At 37.2% G+C, this 23,861-nt stretch overlaps 1 protein-coding gene across 4 annotated transcripts in view; it reads right to left on the bottom strand.

Moving 5' to 3' along the window:
- Khc (kinesin heavy chain) overlaps window positions 1-13,307 on the bottom strand; it is a 59,705-nt gene extending 46,398 nt beyond the window's left edge. For all 4 annotated transcript variants that reach the window (XM_083120530.1, XM_083120533.1, XM_083120532.1 and 1 more), the window contains exons 1-3: window positions 12,774-13,307; window positions 5,728-5,815; window positions 2,818-3,045 (exon numbers count right to left, since the gene is read on the bottom strand). In XM_083120530.1, the coding sequence (XP_082976656.1) occupies window positions 2,818-3,045; window positions 5,728-5,815; window positions 12,774-12,932 (475 nt within the window). In that variant the 5' untranslated portion in view covers window positions 12,933-13,307. The remainder of the gene's footprint in view (window positions 1-2,817; window positions 3,046-5,727; window positions 5,816-12,773) is intronic.
- Window positions 13,308-23,861: the final 10,554 nt, after the last annotated feature.

Raw genomic sequence — 23,861 nt, 5'->3', positions numbered from 1 at the left:
GTGAAAGTAAAAATTTGAAAACAATGTTTAAGATTATTCCATCATTTGTTTATGCTTGTGTGAAACTTTTCCATCGGAAAGTAGCATTTTCACACTTAATATTATTTTCTATTAGGGATGGGCCGATATGAAAATTTGGCCGATAACGATAAAGTACCGATATAAAATTTACCGATACCGATATTCTACCGATCCGATATAAAATTAGAAATAGTCCTTGAAGAACCTGAAAGGTTCACTGACCTCTTTAATAAATGTGTGTTTCAAGGTGACTGCAGTGCAAGAGAAATTGCATATTTAGACATTTACTTTTTTAGAAAGTAGGGCATGTATATTATCCATAAAAATTACAACAAAATGGCAGAACTTTGCACTAAATTATCAGAAAATAATCGATATATCGGATCGGTAAAATAATCGGTAATTTTACCGATAAACCGATACACCGATATGCCTATATCGGCCGATACCGATAGAGTACCGATTAATCGGTCCCATCCCTATTTTCTATAGTAAATACAGATTATACATTCTTGACTTTTCTTGCACGATTCTTTGGAAAAAAAGATAGGACTTTCTGGTCCTATTTTGTTAATTTTCTGTCACAAAAATAGAGAGTGATTATTGTCATGTATCTTATTAGCCCAAATATGAAAAGCAAATGGGGTAATAAGATACTGATGTCTATTACCCCTTGCTTTGGGCAACAATCAATAACACTTTGATTTCTCATCATGGCAAGCAGAAGTCATTTCATGAAGATCAAGAAGATAGTGAAACAGATACTACTATGCCATTTACTATCGCATCAGCTAGTATGTGGGACGAATTACTAATGTTCAAGAAGACAGCTGCATAATCAAGTTCCTCAAATAATCTTTGGGTACGTTTAATTGGCCTTCTTATGAAGACATACAAAGTGTACATAAAGACTATCTTGTGTGGCCCTATATCTTTAAACGGAAACAGGCCATTTACTTTAAGCCACTCAGACCTTGTTAGAATCAAAACACTATATGCAGAGAAGAAAAAAAACATAATTTTCTTTGTTAATTTACTATAAAAACCATTAGAAATAAGCATTTGAAGATGTCAGTTGCTTTTGCTTTGAAAATATAGAGCTGTATCAAAACTTTTGCCATTACATTTATTTTCTAGCATTTTCATTCCTTTGTAGCAAAAATATATTAAAAAATTATGCACCAAAATTTTATGGGTAAATAAGATACACATGTTGAGTGTATCTTTTTATTCCAGCCAGTTTAATAGATAGAATGCATTAAAATACACAGCTTGTTTCTTTTTACCCCTATAGGGGTCATAAGGTGAAAACAAATTGTCAATAATTTTATAATTTTTGTGTAAAGGTAAAAAGAGATAAAGTGCTCCCTTGTGCTTAGCACCATGCCATGAAGGCGTATGGGGGTAACACACCACACTTTCTTGATCTGGTCATGAGTGGGGGTGATGTGATCAGCATCATGCCCCTGATCACCTTTACCACACAGGGCCCCCCCCCCCCCATTAACCATGTCATTCGACGCTGGGTGGGTGCAGGGTCACTTCCAATGTGCTCGTTTTATTGCACAATTGAGCTCATTATTTTTTTCTGTGTACATTGGGTTACCAACTATGCAAGAAAAAAATATCAATGCTAGAAATTTAAAATTGTTGGCTATATTAATTTTTCATGTTTCTTATTACCCCATGTGTTTCTTATTCCCCTACTCTCCCCTAGTATGTTTTACATTTTTTTGTAATTATTATGACAATTGTACATAATGTAACTTAATTTTCTGATATTTTACTTACTCTAACAATGAAGGTAATAATGAAGAGATCAACAAAGAAAGCGGTTATTGATTAAATTGTTAAGCTTTATGGCCTTTATTGCCTTCCGCTATTGTTTAGTTACCTTTGTTTGGTCTAATGTATAGTTCAATTGTTACATTTGTTTAGGGGTTGGTTTCATAACTTCGCTGAAAGGTTTCTTGATCAGAAGTCTTCCTTCTTGCTCACACAGTATCAACTAAACGGGAACAAGTTTCAGAGTCAATTTCTCGGTACCTGATATTAACAAGTGCCTCAATGAGCTCCCGTCGATTACAGAAGTTCTTGTTCAGGAGATGCATTGGCATTACGTGCCATAGAATTTCTATTGGGTTCATGTCTGGTGAATTAGGTGGCCAAAATAATGTGCTTTCTACCCATTTCGATTTACTGTACTTTTTGTGAGCAAGAAGGAAGACTTCTCATCAAGAAACCTTCCAGCGAGGTTATGAAACCATTCCCTAAACAAATGTAACAATTGAACTATACATCAGACCAAACAAACGTAACTAAACTATAGCGGAAGGCAATAAAGGCCATACAGCTTAACAATTTAATCAACTAATGGCTTCCTTTGTTGATTTCTTCATTATTACCTTCATTGTTAGAGTAAGTAAAATACCAGAAAATGTTAAAATTATGTAGTATGCAAAAGTGTCAATTTTTTTTTTTTTAAAAAAAATAAAAACATACGGATTGAAAGAAAATACTAGATTTTATCACTAGGTGTGATACTTTTTCGCCATGGAGTGTATTGTGTAGAGCTAAGAGTTCACTAAATTCTGACTTTGTATTTGTGGAACAAATCAACAATTAACATGGAGAGATGCACATAAGGGTACCTTTCTTTTGACTGTTACAAATTCTTGATTGGTACCCTATAACTAGTAGGATATATCTATAATTGTGGGGACTGTATCATCTCTTTAAATGTAAATACAAGAAACTATACTATATAAAGAAATGAACATGTTAACAACTACTTACCATCTAAGAGGTCCCTAATTTTGTCCATGTAGATTTCGAAATATGAAACTTTGATGTGAAACTCCAAATTCTCCTCCATCCCGTAGATGTGGTTGAAAATGTCATTGACAATACGAGGAATAATACCCTGCTTGCCAGTCTCTCCAATAACTCCCTCCATGGTATGGGTTTTTCCCGATGAGGTTTGACCATAAGCGAATATGGTTCCATTGTATCCACACAATACATCTGAAATAAGGAAAAGAATGTTCAGATTAACCAAATAAATTTATATCCAATACAGCTTTAAAAACTATAACGGATGGAACCTAGGCATATATGTGTAAAGTTAGTTTTGAAAAATTATATAATACACACATACAAACAAAACACAAAAAACAACATGACAGTACAAACTTTGTAAACTACTGCAACCAGCGTGAAATCCAATCACAAGAATACATGCTTATTCCTAAGTAGAGTCATATTTTAGTTTACAGAATGATTTCACTCTGGATTTTCACAGAATACAGTGATTTTATAAAAGGGTCATTCCAAATCAGATCATGCAGAGAAAGTAAAAAAAATGTGACCCATCATCCGAGTTTCTCCAGATTTACTACATTTGATCCTTTAAGAAATTAGATTTTTAACACTTAGCAGACTGGCCTCAAAATAGTTGATTGATTTGTTGTTTTAAGTTCAAAATTTAAGGCTAATCGAGACTGGACCAATAGTTTAAAGTGGGATCCGAACCACTGTGCCATGTACCTCCACTGGCTATCGAACCCGGGACCCCTTCCTCAATATAGTGTTTTTGCATGTGGATTGGGGCTTGTTGGGAGTTTTTCGAAAACTCCTAGAATATTTATTAAGTAGTTGTTACTGAAATCTACAAATGAACATTACCGAAATATACAGTAGGTTACAACTTGAATTCATATTGGATTTGAAGTGTATTACTTACAATATTAAATATTAAAAAATAATTATATTAAAATATCATATAAAAGCTATTTTACTTATGTATTTGTGAGTCTACTCCTTGAGCTAGCTACGTTTCAGGGAAGCAACTGCCCCCTTCTTCAGGTGTTCTTTAAGCATGCAATACTGCCATGCTGCGTCGTTATATCATACAAGGAAAGGTTGGACAGGTAGGACTGGTAAAAAAATTATCAGAAAAAAAAACTATGTCCCTTTCACCCAAGGAGTAGACTCACAAATACGTAAGTAAAATAGCTTTAATATATTTTTATTGTGTTCTTAATAGAAATATTTTTTAATATAGGTTACAACTGATATGCATTTTCTCACATTTAAGAATGGTTATCTGGAACAAATCTTTGAAAGAAAATAATACATCGTAATACAACTTCTTGAAAACATTTTCAATATGTAACGGGATGTCTACAATTCCATAAGATAAAATTCAGTCTTTTCCAGACTACAGTCATTAAGGCAATTCATATATAGGTCACTACATTTTAGCTAACATCACACTTAGAATCCCACTTAACCAAGTTTTTAGAATGTTTACTTCACAAGTAAGAGTGATTAACAGAAGGATTGACTTACGGTTAACAGATTAGTTTTTCATAAATCATAACAATTATAGTAAATTTTAGTAATTTGTACTAATTTAATATCTACCAAACATGACCCATAAATTGCAACAGGTAGGAAATCCGTATAGCCAGTTACTGTAGCAGAATTCTACATGAAAATAGTTCAAAACATGACCTTTCCCTAGAGTATTTAATATAATATTTCTACCGTAATTACCAGTAATGCTCAGTGTATTAAATTGAAGTATAGTCCGTCCACAACAAATTTAAAACCTCTTGATTTTCCTTTCTTCTTTTTTTAAAAACCTACTTTTAGTACACTACTACAAAAATGGTGACTTTTCCAAGCTTGTTGCCCATCTGACAGGACTGATGGTGTGTGACAGGCTAAACCCCAGGTATGTCCAAGAGATACAGGAGTGTAAAGTTTGCAAAAACACTCCTGACAAAAAATTTGGAATCATTCGCTATCCTCATCCTGCTTGTTCAATGGTTAGAATTTGTTGAAAACATGGAACCATACATTTATATGAAATTTAGACAACTCCCCCCACCCAGCCAAATTCCCTGTAGGGATAAATAAAAAAAAATGAATGAGTTGGTTTCAAAGTAGTTTTTCAACATGAGCCCGAAATTGAAAATGGAACCATAGGAGGCTGAAGACAAGACATGAGCCCTGATGAGAAATGGATATGCTCTATATTTAAAGGTCGCATTTATGTTATTGCAAAACCATACCGTACCAGGCAAAGGAAAAAAACTTTCTGATTGTCATTAATTCTTAATGTACCTAGTACAGTATTCAAGGAGACCAGACCATGCCCCATGAAATATGGTTGTGGGTTTGATAATAATTTACATGTAACATCCAAATGAATACAACAATACTTTGCTCATTTAAGGGAAGGCAGCAGTATCTGACACCCATAAAAAAAATGTCTCTTTAATTTTGTTTAAAGAGGATTTTTGTGTTATTTTTTTTAAAAAAATTAAACTTTCTTGTTCTTGCTTGAACACTAATTATTGGAAGGCACAATGTATAAATTTTATCTCCGCTAAAAAGTCCTGTCTTTAAGAAAGAAAACAAAACTGATTTCATCTATACATGACAATTAGTTCTATTAGACTATTCTTTTTGTACTTCATGGCAAGTTTGAAAAGGCACCGGCGTGAATGAAAATACATGCATGCGAGGGGCCGGTGTGTAAAGGTTGAATGGCTATATAATTTGACACAGAATGATCCAAACTGATTGAATGTTTCACATGGAACTTAACTCCATTCACACCACATAGGTTCTTGTCTCTTCAATCATGCGAATGGCAAACATGCATGCAAAAAATACAGTTTTAAGAAAGCACTATACCTGTAACAATAGACTTTGCTGCCTCATTGTAGACTTTTTCTTGTGTAGCATTAGGTTTGAAGACTTTATCAAACAGATAAACTTTTCCCTGCAGAAAAAGAAATAGAAAAATAAGCACACATATGGAAATAATAAAACTGTACTTGCAGCCAATTGTATGTATGATTCTTGTCAGTTCCCTGAATTTGAACACACACACAACCTGTATACATGAACTAACTTCAAACTGATCATTTTACAAACCGCTGTAAAATCAGTCTTAAAAAAATAATTAAAGAGGAACAATAATTTAGTGCTGTACTGAAAACCAAGTACAAAGCCTTAAATTGTGTTTATATTCCTTAAAAGTGATGCTGATCTTAATTCACAAATGAAAAGCTGGTATTTGTCATAGAAGTTCTACATTCCTACCAAAAATATATTATTTCAAGACAAGAAAAGCTGTCAGGCAACAGTGCCATTTAATAATATCAAAACATTAACAACGAAATTTATGTGCAAAGTTAAACTGAATTGAAAATTCCACACAATATTTTTCAGCAATAAAATACATTAAGATTAGAAAATCAAACTTTTCAAAGCAACACCAAACTGAAGTTGCCAGCTTTGACATTAGCCAACAGAACATATGTTCACCTCAATTCAAGATGAATTTCGTACAGAGGAATTTATATGCTACTTCCAAATCTCTGAAAGTTCTTCTGTACAAACAGATTTGTCTAATAATGCAACAAAGTTTGGAAAAATTGATAGTCTAAAAATAAAATAAAACCTAAGTAGAACAATGTTTTTGAGAGTTTACACTCATGTAAAGATATTCTTTCCACATCCAAATATGCGTTAGTGAATCAACACAGTTTGTGTAAATGGTCTTCCACTTCCACACTGAACTGATAGCCAACACGTGTCCCTTGAGAACAAACACACTCACTGTATAAGTCTGCAGTCAATTCGCTGGTATTCAAGTGACATACGATACAGGCTGCTTGTTGAAAAGGTTGATAGAAGAACTGTTTTTGAGTTCCCCGTCAAGTGAATTGATAATAGGCCTATCAAATTTGAAGAAACAGCAAGCCAAAAACGCATACAATGTGGGAAAAATGTGTTAAAGTCTAGTTAGATCATGAATGATCAACAGAATGACTAACATTTGCGCAGTTTTTAATACAATAGTTAAAAAAAAATGTTTTCAGGAATGGTAATCAGTTGTTACCAAAGGAAAAAACAATTCTTTATCAATGTGTCAGTTAACATGTTCTATCAGTATTGATTGTCAAGATACAGTAGACAAATAACTTTAACAAAAATCTGAACTTCAGGAACAAAGTTGTGAAAATACACTATATGCATTTAGTTTGCTAATGAAAATCATATGTTATCAAAAATACAACTTAGAATTTCCTGATTTCACTGAAACACAAATTCTGAAAATTTAATCATGCCAAAGAGAATCAAATTATCTTAAAAAGTGGAGAGTCAACATTAGCTATCAGCAGAATTGTCCAGTTATATTACATAAGAATTACTTTCAATATATAATGCCTGTTTTCAATTTAATCATAAATATGTGGAAACCAAATTCCAAGCAGCTCTCAGATATGTACCAATGAATTTTCACTGCGATTCCATTCTTCAATTTTTTAAACCATTGATGTATGTTTGAAGGCCTTTCTGTTTTCAAAATAATATATAATAAGTGTAGAAAAACACGCACAGCCAACAGACTATTTGAAAAAAAAATATAAAAAAATAGGTGGTTCAAGTGACAACCAACATGTACAGCATGTCACATCACACAGTGTGAAAGCTTAAAATAGTTTCTTCTCAGGTGGCATGACACGATATTTTAGCAATATATATCATGGAGATGATATATAGCTGATATCACGATATGGAAAAAATATACCATATCATCTGTGACAATATTTTCTTAAAGATATATCGCAATATCACCAATCCCTACATGTCACCTTACATAAAATGGGATAAAATTTACTTCATTTTCACCAGAAAAAAGCCAGAATTAATTAAAACATAATTGAAAATCAAATACACTCATATTAAAGTAACTTTATCACGCAACATATATACTACCCAATGATAGGATTGCAAGTACAAAATAATGGGTTTTTCCCAGATTAAGGAAAATTGTATTGTAAAAACTATGATGTTACGAAACCAGACTTTTCAAACGTTTGTGTGCCGTTGCATGTGGTGTCGCGAAGATCTGAATCAACATGGTGTCAACGAATGAGAAAGTGCAGCATGTTCTGTGGTACTACTAAAAAAAACAACTTAAACATTACCTTATGTAAGCATGTACACTTCCCATGGACAATGTATTTTCCATTGACAAGAGACTAAGTATCAGACTAGTGGGAATTAATGTAGAAGAAAATTGGAACCTTAGAAGAATGCATTTTGGGACTATTTAAAGTCAATTCATATACTTTAGACATTCATTCTCTCTCAGCACCAAATAGTGCAAATGCTGAAGTTAATAAGTTTTTTTACTTTAGGGAACCCTGTTAAGGACGTTCACCCACTGAATCTTCTAGAGAATTACGTTGATTTTTGGTTAATCGAAAGATTTTGATGCTTTACATAATATGAAATTAGTTCCAGCATGTGGAAAACACAAATAACTGGGAATTGATCCCAAAATATGGTCCATGGAAGTAAAAACCTGTCACATCAGACTACTCCTGGCACTTTTTAATATTAAAAAGCGGTGGTATGCATACTCAAATTGCTATCAGCACCAAACCTGGCACTGTAAAATTATAAACACCAATAATGTAATGATAATTTCAATTCTATTTTGATTTCTTAATTCTTCAGTTGTTTGTGTTTGGTTTACTTTATTTTCATTACATTTATAAAACAGTAATCAACATCCCATTTGCTGTTGTTGTGGAATGCCGTGCCAGGTGCTATATTTACTTGTCCAAAGCCTTCAGGCTGTTCTGCTTCATGCTAAGGTAACAGACTTACCTTACTACATTTCTTTCTGCAGGCTAATGAAACTGAAAACGTTCATGAACAAAGTAATCTTCAATAACCATCAAAATATTTCACTTTCTCGAGGGGGTACTGAGGGTCAAGGGTACCACCCTATCTACATATAAATAAATTAAGATGATACATGGTTGAGCTAATACAATGACAAAATCTAGTCTTAATTGTATAGATCTTGTACACTTGGTCTGCAACCAATAAAAAAAAAAACAGAGTGACTATCTTCACCAGGCGGTGAAGCTAGTTCTTTAACTATATTCACCAGAATTTAACCTGTAAATGTTTATGACTTACAATGATACCCGTGATCCTCTGTACCCCATCCAGGAAATATTTTCATCGATTATGAAGATTTTGTTGTTTATGAACATTTTCAGCTCTCGGAAATGTGTTATTGCAAAGTAGCCTAAAGTACGTCTCTTACCTTACCGTGAAGCGGAACAGCAGGATGGCTTCGTGCAAGTGAATAACATCCAACACAACATTCCACCAACAGCTGATAAATGTTGCCTTGTTAGATTTGGAACTGATACAGTTATTTTTGACATGTTCTTCTGCTATTTCAGTGTGCATGCAAACTGCTTTACTAACAAAATGCCGCGAAAGTACTCCGAAATGGTAAGTTTTTATTTATGCGTGCATACTTTGGGATCAAATATCTCCACTCTTGCATGATATTTTACATTATGTAAAACACCTAAATTTGTTGATTATGAAAAATTCAACATGATTCTCGAAGGGTACAGTGGGTGAACAGCCCCTCGACAATCTAACTTGGCCTGCTACACGGATGTGTGCATTTATTTTCATTTTGGGTACTTTTTCTTCTGCACACCATGGAATTTGAAAAATACCACAAGGTGCTAGTACTTCTAATGTCACATGATGCAACTATGAAGGTGTATTAAGTTTTTAAATGCTTTCGTTGTAGGTTAGGCAGGTCAGATTTAGGGCTATTAGCATTAAAATTATGGTTAAAAATGTACTATCCATCTGACACCTATAACTTCTTCATTTCGTCAATTTTTGACACTCGTACTTACCTACCTGCTTCGCTGAACATTCCTTAAGGTGTTTTGACTTTTCTTTTTATCAAAGTAATTGCAATTTTGCACATTACGAGTACTTTTTTCTTGTAGTATTTTCGCTTGCCCGAGACAATATGGTGTGTGTACCTTCCTACATAATCGCACGTCATGTTTGTGTTTTGTCGATTTTCATTCATTATACAGTGTTTCAACCTTCGGAACCCAAGCAATACCTGTGAACAACGCTAATCTGATCCAATTTTTTAAAAAACTTTTTTGAACTGTTTTACGAAGAAAATTGAAATGTTTCGTGGCACTATGCATGAATGGTTTTTGGGGCTATCCATCCCGGAATCGGTGGGAAATTGAAACTAAAAAATTATTTTAGTTTGAAATTTTTGAGTCCAAATTTCCCACAGAATCCGAACTCTGCCCCTGGGATAATTGACTTACCGCCCTCTACCCGTGGTCCTGCTCTGGCTTTCTCTATAGTCCCTGTTAAAGGTATGTTAGAAATTGGCCGGAGGCACCTGCTCCCAAATGAGCCCTTAACTTTTAAATTTGAAGAAATCAGTTTCCAGGATACGGAAAACTTTCCTGAATTTCACCATGTATCCACGACACGTCATATTAGGCATATACCCACAGCCCATTTCTTCTAACGAGTAGCTTACATTCGCTGCCACATTTTCGACATTCCTCTCCTTTTTTCACGATCCAGTGTTCAATTAAATTAAAAAATCCACTGGATCTTCCACACCCAGTACAAATTTCACCACGCATCCACAACACATCATGTTTCTAACTATTGTTGCAAACACAGGCAGTTCGAAACACTGGATATCCAATGAACATGAACAAAACACAATCACGATGCATGATGATGCACAAAGGTGTACACGCCAAAGGCTATTGTCCATCTGAGAATTAATTTACAACAAAGAACACCTTTCCGATGTTAGACAATGCTACAGAAACTTATTACGGTAAGTAGTTTCTTCTGTAAAAATGAAGAAATGTGCCCGAAGCATAGTAAATTAGTACCAAAATTATTTCTGTAAATACATCCCAACACCTGGTTATGTAATTTCTGGTGACAACATTGTGGTATGATTTAGGTAATTGCTTTAGCTGGTGAAAATAGCCCCATATGCTAAGTTCACCACCTGGTGAAAACAGTGGTGTCCATACAAAAAAGGTTGGGTAAGAATTTACAATACCGGACCCTTCCGTAATTTCTATCCTAGTTCTTATACTCATGAAATACGTAGTCCCGATGAAGTATCTGAGGTTAACAAGTGGGGATGACGTATTGAAATTGTTAATTGACGTGAAGAATTTGTAAAATAGTAACTTTTAGTTGGGTACATATTAATAATACAGGGCATTCGTTCATATTTCGCATAGTCAATAATTCAGGACACTTGATCAGGATTGTGTAGTTAAAATTTCTCGCTCTATACCGCGTTTGTTACAACCTGTCCCGGTTCCCGCGCTAGCTGGTCGCTCCCTTTTCTCCGTGCTGGGGAAAGTCAAAGCCAGGCAGCCAATTAAAATACACAACGTCGCAACAGCGTCTACGTAAGCGCCTCTCTTCTGGCTTTCATTCGCTCCTCGCTGCCCAGCAGACGCTTTTTTCCTCGTTTCTCATTGGCACCGAAACTCTCGAGCGCTCCCTAGCGCGGGAAAGGGGACAGGTTCTACCAAACGCGGTATAGTGCTACGAAACTGACTGTGCCCCACAAACCATTCATGGTAAGGTTAGGCAAACAGTTAAAATTTTCTTCTAAAACTTAAAATATTGAAATAACCATTGTTTTTGTGGAGAAATCCAGGGTTTCTGTTCCGATCGCGAACCACTCAATTTAGCTTATTTTGCAATTTCTACACGTGACCCCCAAAATTTTAACTTCAAATTCGTGATTAGGAAACCTCAATTAGTGAGTATGCAATATATTACAAAAATCGGGGAGGGGTCCGGTATTGTAAATTCGCTCCAAAGGTTGAATAGCAATATTGCAGAAGTTAAGATTTTAGAAAATTACACTGATGTTAAGCTGAGTAGCCTGTCATCCCCGCTTTTTCTTTCAATATACATAGCCTAGTCCAACAGCAGCATAAACATGAGCTGAAGATTAAATTCATTGTGAACGCATTTTTCACTGTAACTTATCAAACTTTAAGATTTTTTTAATTAAACTGTAAAGCCAACTCCAATTAGCTCATCTGTGTGCATAAAGCAGATACTTTGTTATCGCAAATGATGATCCTTTCATTTTGATATATAATTACTTCAAGAAACATTAAATGAAAAGTTACTTTTAATCTTACCCTAGTTCACTTAATTCTTCTTTTTTTTTACGTCTGCTTTGTCACATGATGGAGATTAGTGAAACACTGTCGAGCTCAATCTCCATTGTAAAACTGAGCTAAAATAAGTACAGTCTCCAAAATACTACTCAGGCGACACGCATGTATATTTCGGAGTAGGCCTATATGGAAAATAACTTGACGCATGACTACAAAATTGTTAACATGCACCCAGTTCATCCCCATATACAAGCACATCAACTATTGATAGGGTAGTTGTCAATTTAAAGGCCTGACAGTTTCTTAAATCATTAAAGCGGAACACTTGGAAAAGTAAAATGTTTAGAACTTGAACTCTCTACCTTCCACCAATTAATCTTCACAGCGAGCATGTGTTTAGTCTACGTGCACATAAGCACGACACGCCTCAGTAAACTTTCGAGAGCACAGTTACCATAATGGAATCGTAAAATTAATATATCACAACGGAAAACTTTTTTACTTAGGAACTTAAATAAATAAATACACAAGTATATATAAAAATCTACTACTCCGAATCAGCTGAGCAATAAGCAGTGTGACTCACCAACGCCCTAGCCGCATATCAACAGTAAGCGGTATTGACGACATAAATGCTTTACCGCAAACCATACAATTTTACGCATATTGTTAGAATGAAAAATTACTTACCCCAATGGATATACAATTGTCATCTGTGCCCGCTGGGAACTTCACAATGAATTTTGAACCAGCTTTTTCTTCAGAGTCATTCAGTGGTCTGAAACGACACACCACTTTAATACTGTCCTCTGCTGGAAACTCACGCTCCGGACGCTGTTCACCAGACATGGTTAAATGCTTACAAAGGAACCTGTATACTACAGCTTCGTAAACTTGAGTTGGAACTTAAAACCGTGCATAAATAACAACAAATTATTTCACGAAAAATCCCATGAATGCAAGTGACAACTTACAGCAAGATGGCTACCATTTCTACCTACGGCAAGCAGTGAGCAGTTCGCGTACGATAAATTGTTACAAGTACTATACGGACACTAATTATAATAAAGGCACTCCACACTTAGCAGGCGTGTCCTCTCTCACTCGAAAATATCCCAGTTAAAGTATTTTAGGGAACCAGGAGGGAATGAGATCGGGTTACCCGCAAAACGCACAGAATGTAAACTCTACATACTACCGCAATCTGCCATTTTCCGAACGTGCATGATGGGAAATAAGTGACGTCACTATGAATCTCGTGCAGCCATGCGCAGCTCCTATTGATCGCGGATAGGTCAGCTGTATGAGCGAAGGATTGGGTCCGACTCGTTCCAACTCTTTATGATTCACTGGGCTAGTCGAAGGTTATTTTGACAGAATATTCTTATCTTACTATTTATTTACAAACTAAATGCATATTGTTTTACTATCCTTGTTTTTTCTTCAATGATGAATAGTAATAGAAATGATTTTCACACAAAAGTTAATTTCTAGCATGAAGCAATATTAGTAAAATTAAAAACAATTACCTCATAAAATGTTAATGATAAGAGTATATATTTTTATATAGACTGAATAGAATGGATAAAAAGAAAACAACTAATTGCTAGCCGAAATTGAAATATTAAATCAAGGTGACCATCTAGTGATTTGTGTAGCTGTAACCGAAGTAGGTACTATTTCGATGAAAAGGTCGAAATTACGAATAGAAAATAGTTGGCATTTATTTTGGGGTGACTGGTGGTGCAATGAGTTGAGTTGAAGAAGTGCAGACATATTTGTTCTGCTTCTTTTTGTAATTTGCTTATTTTACCTTGCCTTTACACCTTTCTTTAACACCAACCATGGCAACGAGAATAAATGATAAACCAACATTGATGGACGCAAAAAACGAACACACTTGTCGGTGTCAGTCAAGATAACTTAATATATCAGTCATTCATTCCTATTCCTTAAACTATTGGGACGGGACAGAACAACAATTGCAACATTAAATTCAAAAATACACAGTGGTTTCAATTTATTATACATATGAATATCCCTGGTAGATAATTCAGAGGTTTCAGGTCCGATTCATGGTGAGGTTTATTTTCAGTACCACGAATTATATTTTAATTTGTAGATTCAAACTCCATTAGATTCTGTGCATAACGTTTGATTGATTGATTTGGTGTTTTAAGTCCACTTTATGCACAGTAAGGCTAATCGGGATTGGACCTACAGCTAAAAGTGGGATACGAACCACTATGCGCCTCCACCGGGAATCGAACCCGGGATCCCTTGATTACAAGGCGACGACGGTACCACTGCTCCATCGGGGAGGCCTGTGCATAACGTGAACTTTGTTCTTTCTTTACCGCACATTACGCAAGCAAAATAAAAATAAATATCCTGCAACACCACTCTAACATTCTAGTTTGACCTTTACACCTCCCCAAATTAAAAATCTGGATAAAGCGATAGCCTCTAGATATATAATTAATCGTAATGATGGCAAATCCGTTGTTACATATAAACAACAAACTTCGTGTAAATGTTTTACCTTATTTTAGAATAACGAAAAATCACATTTGATTCTTGACGGACCATGAATTAAAATCATCGGATACCATTTCACTATTTCATAACCTGTCTTCGATTCCTTAAAGATAATTTTTAATGTTTTCAACAACTTAGTACCGACACATGGCGTATGTGTAGTCTACATCTTTTGCAAATACCGGGACACGTCTTCACTGAAGAATCAAGGCCTTCTTTATCTAATCATTCATCCTTCCTTTTGAAGGCTTAATCAATATTCCTTCAAAATGATACATGGGGAAGAAATTCGATCCCTTGGCAAAAGTGAGGTATTAGTTTGCAGTTCACAGGACACAGAATTCTTTTTTTTTGGGGGGGGGGGTTATTTTCCATCTAATTTTCATACTGGTTATATCAGGGGTGGCTTAAGGGCAGAGCGACCGCTAAACTGGTGAGTACCCCTTAACTAGGGCCAAAACCTTATTTCTGATTACATAAGGGAGGCTATTTGTTTGAGTTTATTTTTAAGTCCACTTTATGCACGGAAAGTCTAATCGGGACAGGACTTGCAGTTTAAAGTGGGATCCCAACCACAAGGTGCCTCCACTGGATGTGAGGCTATTTGCTTTAAAAAGAGTTGGATTAATTGTTGACAAGAATTAATTGAAGTTACTGCTACATAACAACATAATGAGCATATTGCAATATCATGTAGCAATTTAAGGCAAGATATTACTGTTATTTTGATGTTTTTATGTAGGTATTAAAGAAAGACATATAAGGTCTTACATACTTCAATAGTAACACTTAAAGGCTTTAATATTTTTCGTCATTTAAACCGTAAATATATCACATGGGCATGATCATGTCTTTTTTTTATTGGAGGTAGGTGGAAGGCAGGACCAGGGTCGAAAGAAGGGGGGGGGGGCAAAAATCCACCTTGCCCGGGCGAAAATGTTATCAGGGATACTGTGATGTTATCTTGAGCCGCCCCTCTGTATTATGACCACGGCGATATGCAATTACTTGAATACCTATTTCGGAAAACAGTGGAAGTAAAATAAATGATAGGTTAGGAATTTGTTTTCAATATTGTGGTAATAGAAATAAAATATTTCTGTTCAATTCTCGTAAAATGAAAACCTTAAAATGGGGCGATTTCAACACCTTTGTTGTCTCCTCATGGGGCGATTAACGATTTCACAACCGCCGATTTGGGTTCGAAACCCGCCCTGCTGTACCTTTGTTAGTGTCCCTTCATCAAAATCATCCATTCATCCTCATCATCGCGATAAACCTAAACAGGGACAAAGACAAAGTAACGTAAAATGCAAATACAATTCCATCTGCTTCCATATCTATAGGGCTACATCTAAAATCTTTCAAATTGAAAAGAAGCGTTGAATTAGGGAGGGTAAACCAAAACCAAAGTGACTTTACATTGCGGCTTCTTCAGACATAAGCCCGACCCTGTGGCCGAGTGGTTAGCACATCGCGCTGCGACGCCAAGGGTCCCGGGTTCGAATCCCGGTCGGGCTTGGTTGTTTGTGAATGTCCATTCATCAATTTCATCATTTCATCACTCATCCCCATCTTCGCAAATTAGCCAAGAGCCACAAAACGCGAAGTAAAATAAACTAAATCAAATCAAATCAAATTCTTCAGACATAGGCTTACAAGGCGGATATCTATCCCATTATTTATGGATAAGTTGTGTCTGTATATACGTATATTGTTTCTAGTGATTGCAATTAGTGGCAATTGTGAAACTGTACTGCCTGGTTGCATGTATGAAAATATTCAGGCAGGCAGGATATAAAATCCCGTTTATCCAGGGCTCACAGTGTAGATACGAGGCGTCGAACATAAAAACGTTATGAAGTAAAGTTGTTTGCCTTAATCTCTATACCCTGTGCAAGTGGGCGCGGTGACACGTTGTATATGTTGTTCAAACTATAGTTATATATACGAGTATATATCTTTTTGGACCTTCCTGTATTTCGAGTTGGGACCAAGACGGTCGGATGTTTACAACTCGAGGCGACCGCAGGGGCATAACGAAACTTATGGGGGTCCCGGGACAGACTACTCTAGTGGGGCCCCCCAATTACTGCTCTCATAGTGACTGCATCTAATTTTGGCATATGGGATGTAAGCAAATATAATTATATTTATTATGATTAAATATCAGATAGTTTTTTTATAAATGCTAGAGACGAATAGTACAATATATCTAATAAAATACTGTGAAATACATTCTTTACTCATTAAGATTAATGATTGATTACAATGCTTACATTGTAAATTAATTTATCATTATTTACGCAAAAGCATCCATTATTTTGTTAAACTTGATTTTTTCCCGTCATTTTCAGTTGAAAGTAAAGCCAGACCACTAAGACATTCCTGACTCATAGTACTGCCTAAATAGTATTTTGTAATTTTAAATGTAGAAAACTATCTCTCTGCGTTTGCTACAGTATTTCAGGATCTAAGTGTTGCATTTTTGTTGCTGGTGACTATACATGAAACAAACCGTGCATACATCAGGATAACTGGAAGTCAATTAACTATGTTGTATCACAAGGAGATGAGCAACCTCTTTCACATCATTCATTTCCTTTATCTTATGTTTGAAGAACTTCTGATAGAGGAGAAGGTCTAAAATGGGCGAAGGTTTAAATATGGGTTTTGGATACCATGCTATTACATTTAAGTTGATTGATTGATTGATTGATTTGTTGTTTTAAGTCCACTTTATGCACAGTAAGGCTAATCGGGACTGGACCTACAGTTTTTAAAGTGGGATCCGAACCACTTGTGCCTCCACCGGGTATCGAACCCGGGACCCCTTGATTACAAGGCGACAACGCTACCACTGCGCCATCGGGGAGGCCCTATTACATTTAAGTATTTATATATTTCATAGATATGCATTTTAAAGGCAGGTGCTTGATATATTATTTTTTTCTCTCCGAAAATGACAACATAAAAAGGGGGGCCCATATTTAGACCTTTTCCTCTAATATTTGTGACAAGTGGCGGCGCCATGATTAATCATCGGGGGTGCTGAGGGAGCGCGGAATAAAATTTAGGAGGTGCGATGTTCAAAATAAAGAAAGCATGAAATATGCACGCATGTTTTAGCAGTGGCGCAACCATGAATTTTTGTCTGGGGGCAAGTATTACTGGGTGAGTCTGTTAAAAGAGGCCCCGTGGAAAATGTGTTCCTTGCATGTAGGCAACCCTGGTACACCGAAGAGAAGAGCGGGGTAGAGAACAGTCCAGGATATCGGTGCCAAGCAGTTTCGACTAGGGATGGCCAGATCCGGATCCGGATCCTAAAACTTTTCGGATCCGGATCCGCGGATCCGGAATTTTCAGATCCCGATCCGGTCCGGTAATTTCGGATCCGGATCCGGATCCGTTTTGCCATCCGACATGCGCTTCTTTGGAAAGTAGGAATGTGCTTATAACATATTGTTACCTGCTAATATACATATATATATATATATATATACATACATACATACATTTTATATATATATATATATATATATATATATATATATATATATATATATATATATATACGTATATATATAGTGTGTGCGATTTGTAATTAATTAATACACTTACAAGGGAGGTCTAAGTTTCTCCCTCCAAATTTCCATGAAACTTGGCAGGTGTATAGAGCCCCCCCCCCTCAAATGCAAAGATGAGGAGAAATTGAAGTGGGGATCTGACCCCGAAACCACGTAAATATGGCATAGGAAGAAACAGGGGGCATAGGGCCTCTCTATACACCTGTCAAATTTCATGGGAATCAGAGAAGGACACGGGAGTCAGATGATACCCACGTCAATTTGTCCTCATCTTGACATTTGAGGGGAGGTTGCCCCCTAGAACAGATTTTTAGCCGATACAAAAAACACGTATTTCTTCGTTTGGGTGCGTTTATACACACACCTGCCAAGTTTCATGGAAATCGGAGGGGGACACAGGGGTCAGATCCCCACTTCAATTAGTCCTCACCTTGACAATTGAGTGGGTTTTGCCCTGTGAAACCGTTTTTTAGCTGAAACAAAAAAAAATACACGTATTTCTTCCTTTGGGCCCCTCTATACACCTGCCACGTTTCATGGAAATCGGAGGGGAACACAGGTGTCAGATCCCCACTTCAATTTGTCCTCATCTTGACATTTGAGGGGAGGTTGCCCCCTAGAACAGATTTTTAGCCTATACAAAAAACACGTATTTCTTCATTTGGGCCCGTTTATACACACACCTGCCAAGTTTCATGGAAATCGGAGGGGGACACAGGGGACAGATCCCCACTTCAATTAGTCCTCACCTTGACAATTGAGTGGGTATTGCCCTGTAAAACCGTTTTTTAGCTGAAACAAAAAAAACACATATTTCTTCCTTTGGGCCCCACTACACTCCTGCCAAGTTTCATGGAAATCGGAGGGGGACACATAGGTCAAATACCCACTTAAATTTGTCCTCATATTGACATTTGAGGGGGGTTGCCCACTAAAACAGTTTTTTAGCCGAAACAAAAAAAAACACTTATTCCTTCATTTGGGTCCGTTTATACACACACCTGCCAAGTATCATGGAAATCGGAGGGGGACACAGGGGTCAGATCCTCACTTCAATTTGTCCTCGTCTTGACATTTGAGGGGTTTTACCCCCTAAAACCGTTTTTTAGCTGAAACAAAAAAACACGTATTTTTTCCATTGGGCCCCACTATACACCTGCCAAGTTTCATGGAAATCGGAGGGACACAGGGGTCAGATCCTCACTTCAATTTGTCCTCATCTCGACATTTGAGGGGGTTTTGCCCCCTAAAACCGTTTTTTAGCTGAAACAAAAAAACACGTATTTCTTCCTTTGGGCCCCACTATACGCCTGCCAAGTTTCAAGGATATCGGAGGGGAACACTTAGATAACCTCCCTTGTTAGTCTTACACTTTGTAATTATATAACACTGCATATATTATAATGTTTTATTTTAATTTGTAAAACTGTAACTGTAGAACAATTGTATATTTTTTGTATAACATTTCTATCTTGTTATATGTGTTAAAGGTTTCATCCTGGAATGGAATGTCTCACATTTATGTATGTTTTCATTTCCAATATATTCGAATGAATACATATTCGTTTCAATGGCATTTACAAAATCATCTCTTACATTTTATGTTAAACAAGTAAGATTATTTTTGTGCACGAGTGTGTTAGCCGATGCGTAGCAAAGTATTTTAGGAACAACACTTGAAAAAAATTCTTGTAGGACTAACTAATGAAAAATTTCTTTGTAATCGAAGATCATAATACCTTTTAAGATGTGGTAATATTATAATGGGATTGAGATACCAAACTCTCGGATCCGGATCCGGATCCAGATCCGAAACTTTCGGACCCGGATCCAAATCCGGAATTTTCGGACCCGGATCCGGATCCGAAATTTTCGGATCCAGAACTCTCGGATCCGGATCCAGATCCGGAACTTTCGGATCCGGATCCAGATCCGGAACTTTTGGATCCGGATCCGGATCCGGATCCGTTTGGCCATCCCTAGTTTCGACAACATGACACAGAGGGGTATTGAAAAGAAAGTGTCCAGTAGTGACCTTGAGGCAGGCAGCGTACAGGCCAGTTGAGCGGCGTGGAAAGTTGTGAGTGTGGTTCGGTGGGTCAGCATGGTTTTAACGGTGGAGCAGCGTATCTTTGTTGTCGAGACGTATGCACGCCTCGGTTCTTCGAAACAGTGTGCAGATTTGTTTACGACGGAGTTCGCGGTGAATGGAGTTCCATCGAATGCCCCAACCAAATCAGTAATGCAAAAACTGATGCAAAATGGCGGGAAACCGGATCCGTGTTGAATAGGCCAAAAGTACGTCCAAAGACTGTCCGCACTGAGGCAAAGCTGGGCGACTCAGCGCAGCTAATGATACGCAGTCCACGAAAATCATCTCGGCGTTTGGCACAACAGTTGCAGGTGTCCCAGTCAACCGCTATGCGGATCCTGAAGCAGGACTTGAACTTGCACGCATTCAAAGTTACCGTGATGCATCAGGTGCTGGATGTGGTCAAGGCAGCTCGCGTGCAGTTTTGTGAGTGGTTTCTGCCCAATATTGCTCCGGAGTTGCTGCAGGATGGTTACTTGTTCGTTTCCGATGAAGCATGGTTCCATCTGTCAGGCTACATAAACTCCCAGAACACGCGATACTGGTTAGGTGACAATCCACACGTGTTCATGGAGGTTCCACTGCACGCCTAGAAACTTTGTGTCTGGTGTGCCGTGTCGTCACGCCGCATCATCCCCGTGTTCTTCCTTGAGACTGTGAACTCGGTTCGTTACATCAGTAACAAATTCAACGTGTTTGTTGAACAACTGACTGAGGATGAGCGTAGGAACGCTTACTTTCAGCAGGATGGAGCCACAGCGCATAAAGCATATGCAACGATCACGCGCATTGAGTCAGCGTTCCCGCCTGATCGTGTCAACAGCCGAGGCACGAACCAACCTTGGCCACCTCGTTCTCCAGATTTATCCCCCTGTGATTTCATCTTGTGAGTGCGGCAAGAAGCAAACAACCCTCACACACTTGAAGAACTCCAGAACAACATTATCACACCTATCCAGGCCATTCCGCAGGATGTCCTCGCCCGTGCTTTTCATAACATGTGGTATCGTCTGCACACATGCCTCGAGGTCAACGGAGGACATTTCCAGCACCTCCTGTAGGTAGGTTGTTGTCACACTGTACTGTATTTACAGAAGAGATGTTTCATTCATTTACGTTTATGTCAAGTTGTCTAAACTGTTTGGCGCCGATATCCTGGACTGTTCTCTACCCCGCTCTTCTCTTCGGTGTAGGTACCAGGGTTGCCTACATGTAAGGAGTACATTTTCCACGGGCTTCTTTTAACAGATGGCAAAATGAGGGCTGAATACTGAAGGAAGTATACGTACCCCACCCACGATTTTTCGAAACTCCTGGGCACGGCACTGGAACCTTGTATCACTTTCTATATGTATACAACTGCTTTCATGTCTTTAAAACGATTGTCCATTCATAAGCTAATTGTGTCTATCATCGGGTAAAATATTGATGCTTTGAACCAGCTCTCTCGGTTGGAAAGTCTTTGGACAGATTTCGTCAAAGTGCTTCTTTATCTTTTTGATTATTTTGTCAGAGAATTTACTTGATATCCTCCTGATTGGCACAAATTTAATCACTTCAACAAGTTATTTCAATGATCCCCGTAGTTAAGTCATTCACTAAGAAATCTTATGCAGCCCTATCAAGAGTGTCTGCTTGTAATGACATAGAAGTGATATTCATCCGCAGTGGCGTAACCACGGGGGGAGGGAGCATTACCCCCAAACCTTAGACAATAGTCAATTCTATAGGGGGGGGTAAGAGGGGCAAACATTGACTTCCAAGGGCACCTACGGAGGGGCAATTTCCCCATTGATGTCAATTTTATGTAAATAAAAATACATTTTGTAAAATATTCTCGCTCGCAATACCTGATTTTCTTACGCTCATCAACTTCAAAGCCATACCTAAGGAGCGACGGCCCTGGACGCCACACGATCTAAATGAAAAACGTTGTAAAAGAGAGAATGCCATGGTGCCCCATGAAAATATTTGCGCCAAATTAAATCAATATTGTTTTCAAATTTGCACATATTTGGATCTAAAACTTTACTTGCTCGCTTCTCTCACAATATGGCTGGCTTCTTTAATGCATTGTAAATTCCCAGAGAGAGAGAGAAGTAAGACTTCTCTTAATTGATTTTCTCTAAAATGCATGAACAATTGTTTTCAGGTAAAGGAGCGTGCACATTTGAGACAATTTGTATCATTTTTGCTGTTGGTTTATTATTAGGTGGATGAATTGATTATGATTGATTGATTGAATTGTTGCTTTTAAGTCCACTTTATGCACAGAAAGGCTAATCGGGACTGGACCTACAATTTAAAGTGGGATCCAAACCACTGTCCCATGTGCTTCCACCGGGTATCGAACCTGGGAACCCCTCATTACAAGGCGACGACGGATGAATTGATTATGTTATGTATTTAATGTTATATGTTGAATATGCATGCATTAGAGAAACTTAGAATAATACGTGCACAATTTAGTGTGTTGCATATGTGTTTTCTTATTTTACGTCGCTCCATGTTGCACATGTGTAAAAAATATGTTGTACATGAAAGTTATGCATGTTATATGTACAAAAATAATTATATTCCGAATGCATTTATCATGGATTTTCTGCCATTCAAAATACAGTTTGTGTGCTTGTTTTCCATTATTAGTTAATGTGAAACTGAACGTTTTGAAACAATATTTAAAATTGTTTGTTCCAATGAAATGCTTTCGCACCGACTTCTACCCCTTATTTGCGTAACTTACAAAGATAATAACGTCTTTGATACTACTATTACTACCAATACTACTACTACTAATACTAATATTAATAATTTCATTATTATTATTATTGGTACGTTTATCCTAGTACTTGCCCCTCCCTCCCGGAAAGAATCGTGGTTACGCCTCTGTTCATCTGCTCCAAGACTTTACATTGAACAGTCCATAATAATAATATGAAACTGAAAGATTCAATTTTCCCCTTAATGGTTGATTTGGTTGATTTTATGTTTTAAGCCCACTTTATGCACAGTAAGGCTAATCGGGACTGGACCTACAGTTTAAAGTGGGATCCGAACCACTTGTGCCTCCACCAGGTATCGAACCCGGGACCCCTTGATTACAAGGCGACGACGCTACCACTGCGCCATCGGGGAGGCCAAATTTTCCCCTTAAGGCCAATAGCCCAACTTGTCTCACTTGGCTTCATGCTTGTTAATACCATGTAAGAAAATCTCAAAACATCAAAAAGCCTCTCGTTAAGAGCATACACAACTTCTGATCTTCCTTCCAGTCGTGTTGGATTAAGCGTTTCGAGAGTTGGGTTCGGCTTATTTCTAGTTCAAGATTTTAACTCTTGCCATCACAGAATCCAAGAAAATTATACACATTGTGAACTTATAACGGTCAAATATTGAGTGACAAGTAATTAATCTAATTGCCCGTTAGTAGGAATTAATTGCAATTGGTAATATTAATATCCGTCGCGAATACAGGTGTCTAGCGAACTGTCTTAGCCAGCACTAGCTTGCTCAACCACCGTTTTTCGCCCGAATTCGGATTTACATGCATTCTTATGGGAA

Source organism: Lepisma saccharinum, chromosome 4 (genome assembly GCF_977018435.1).
Source record: "Lepisma saccharinum chromosome 4, izLepSacc3.1, whole genome shotgun sequence".
Taxonomy (NCBI): domain Eukaryota; kingdom Metazoa; phylum Arthropoda; class Insecta; order Zygentoma; family Lepismatidae; genus Lepisma; species Lepisma saccharinum.
Note: the sequence above shows the minus strand (reverse complement) of the source record. Positions and strands in the feature narration are given on the sequence as shown.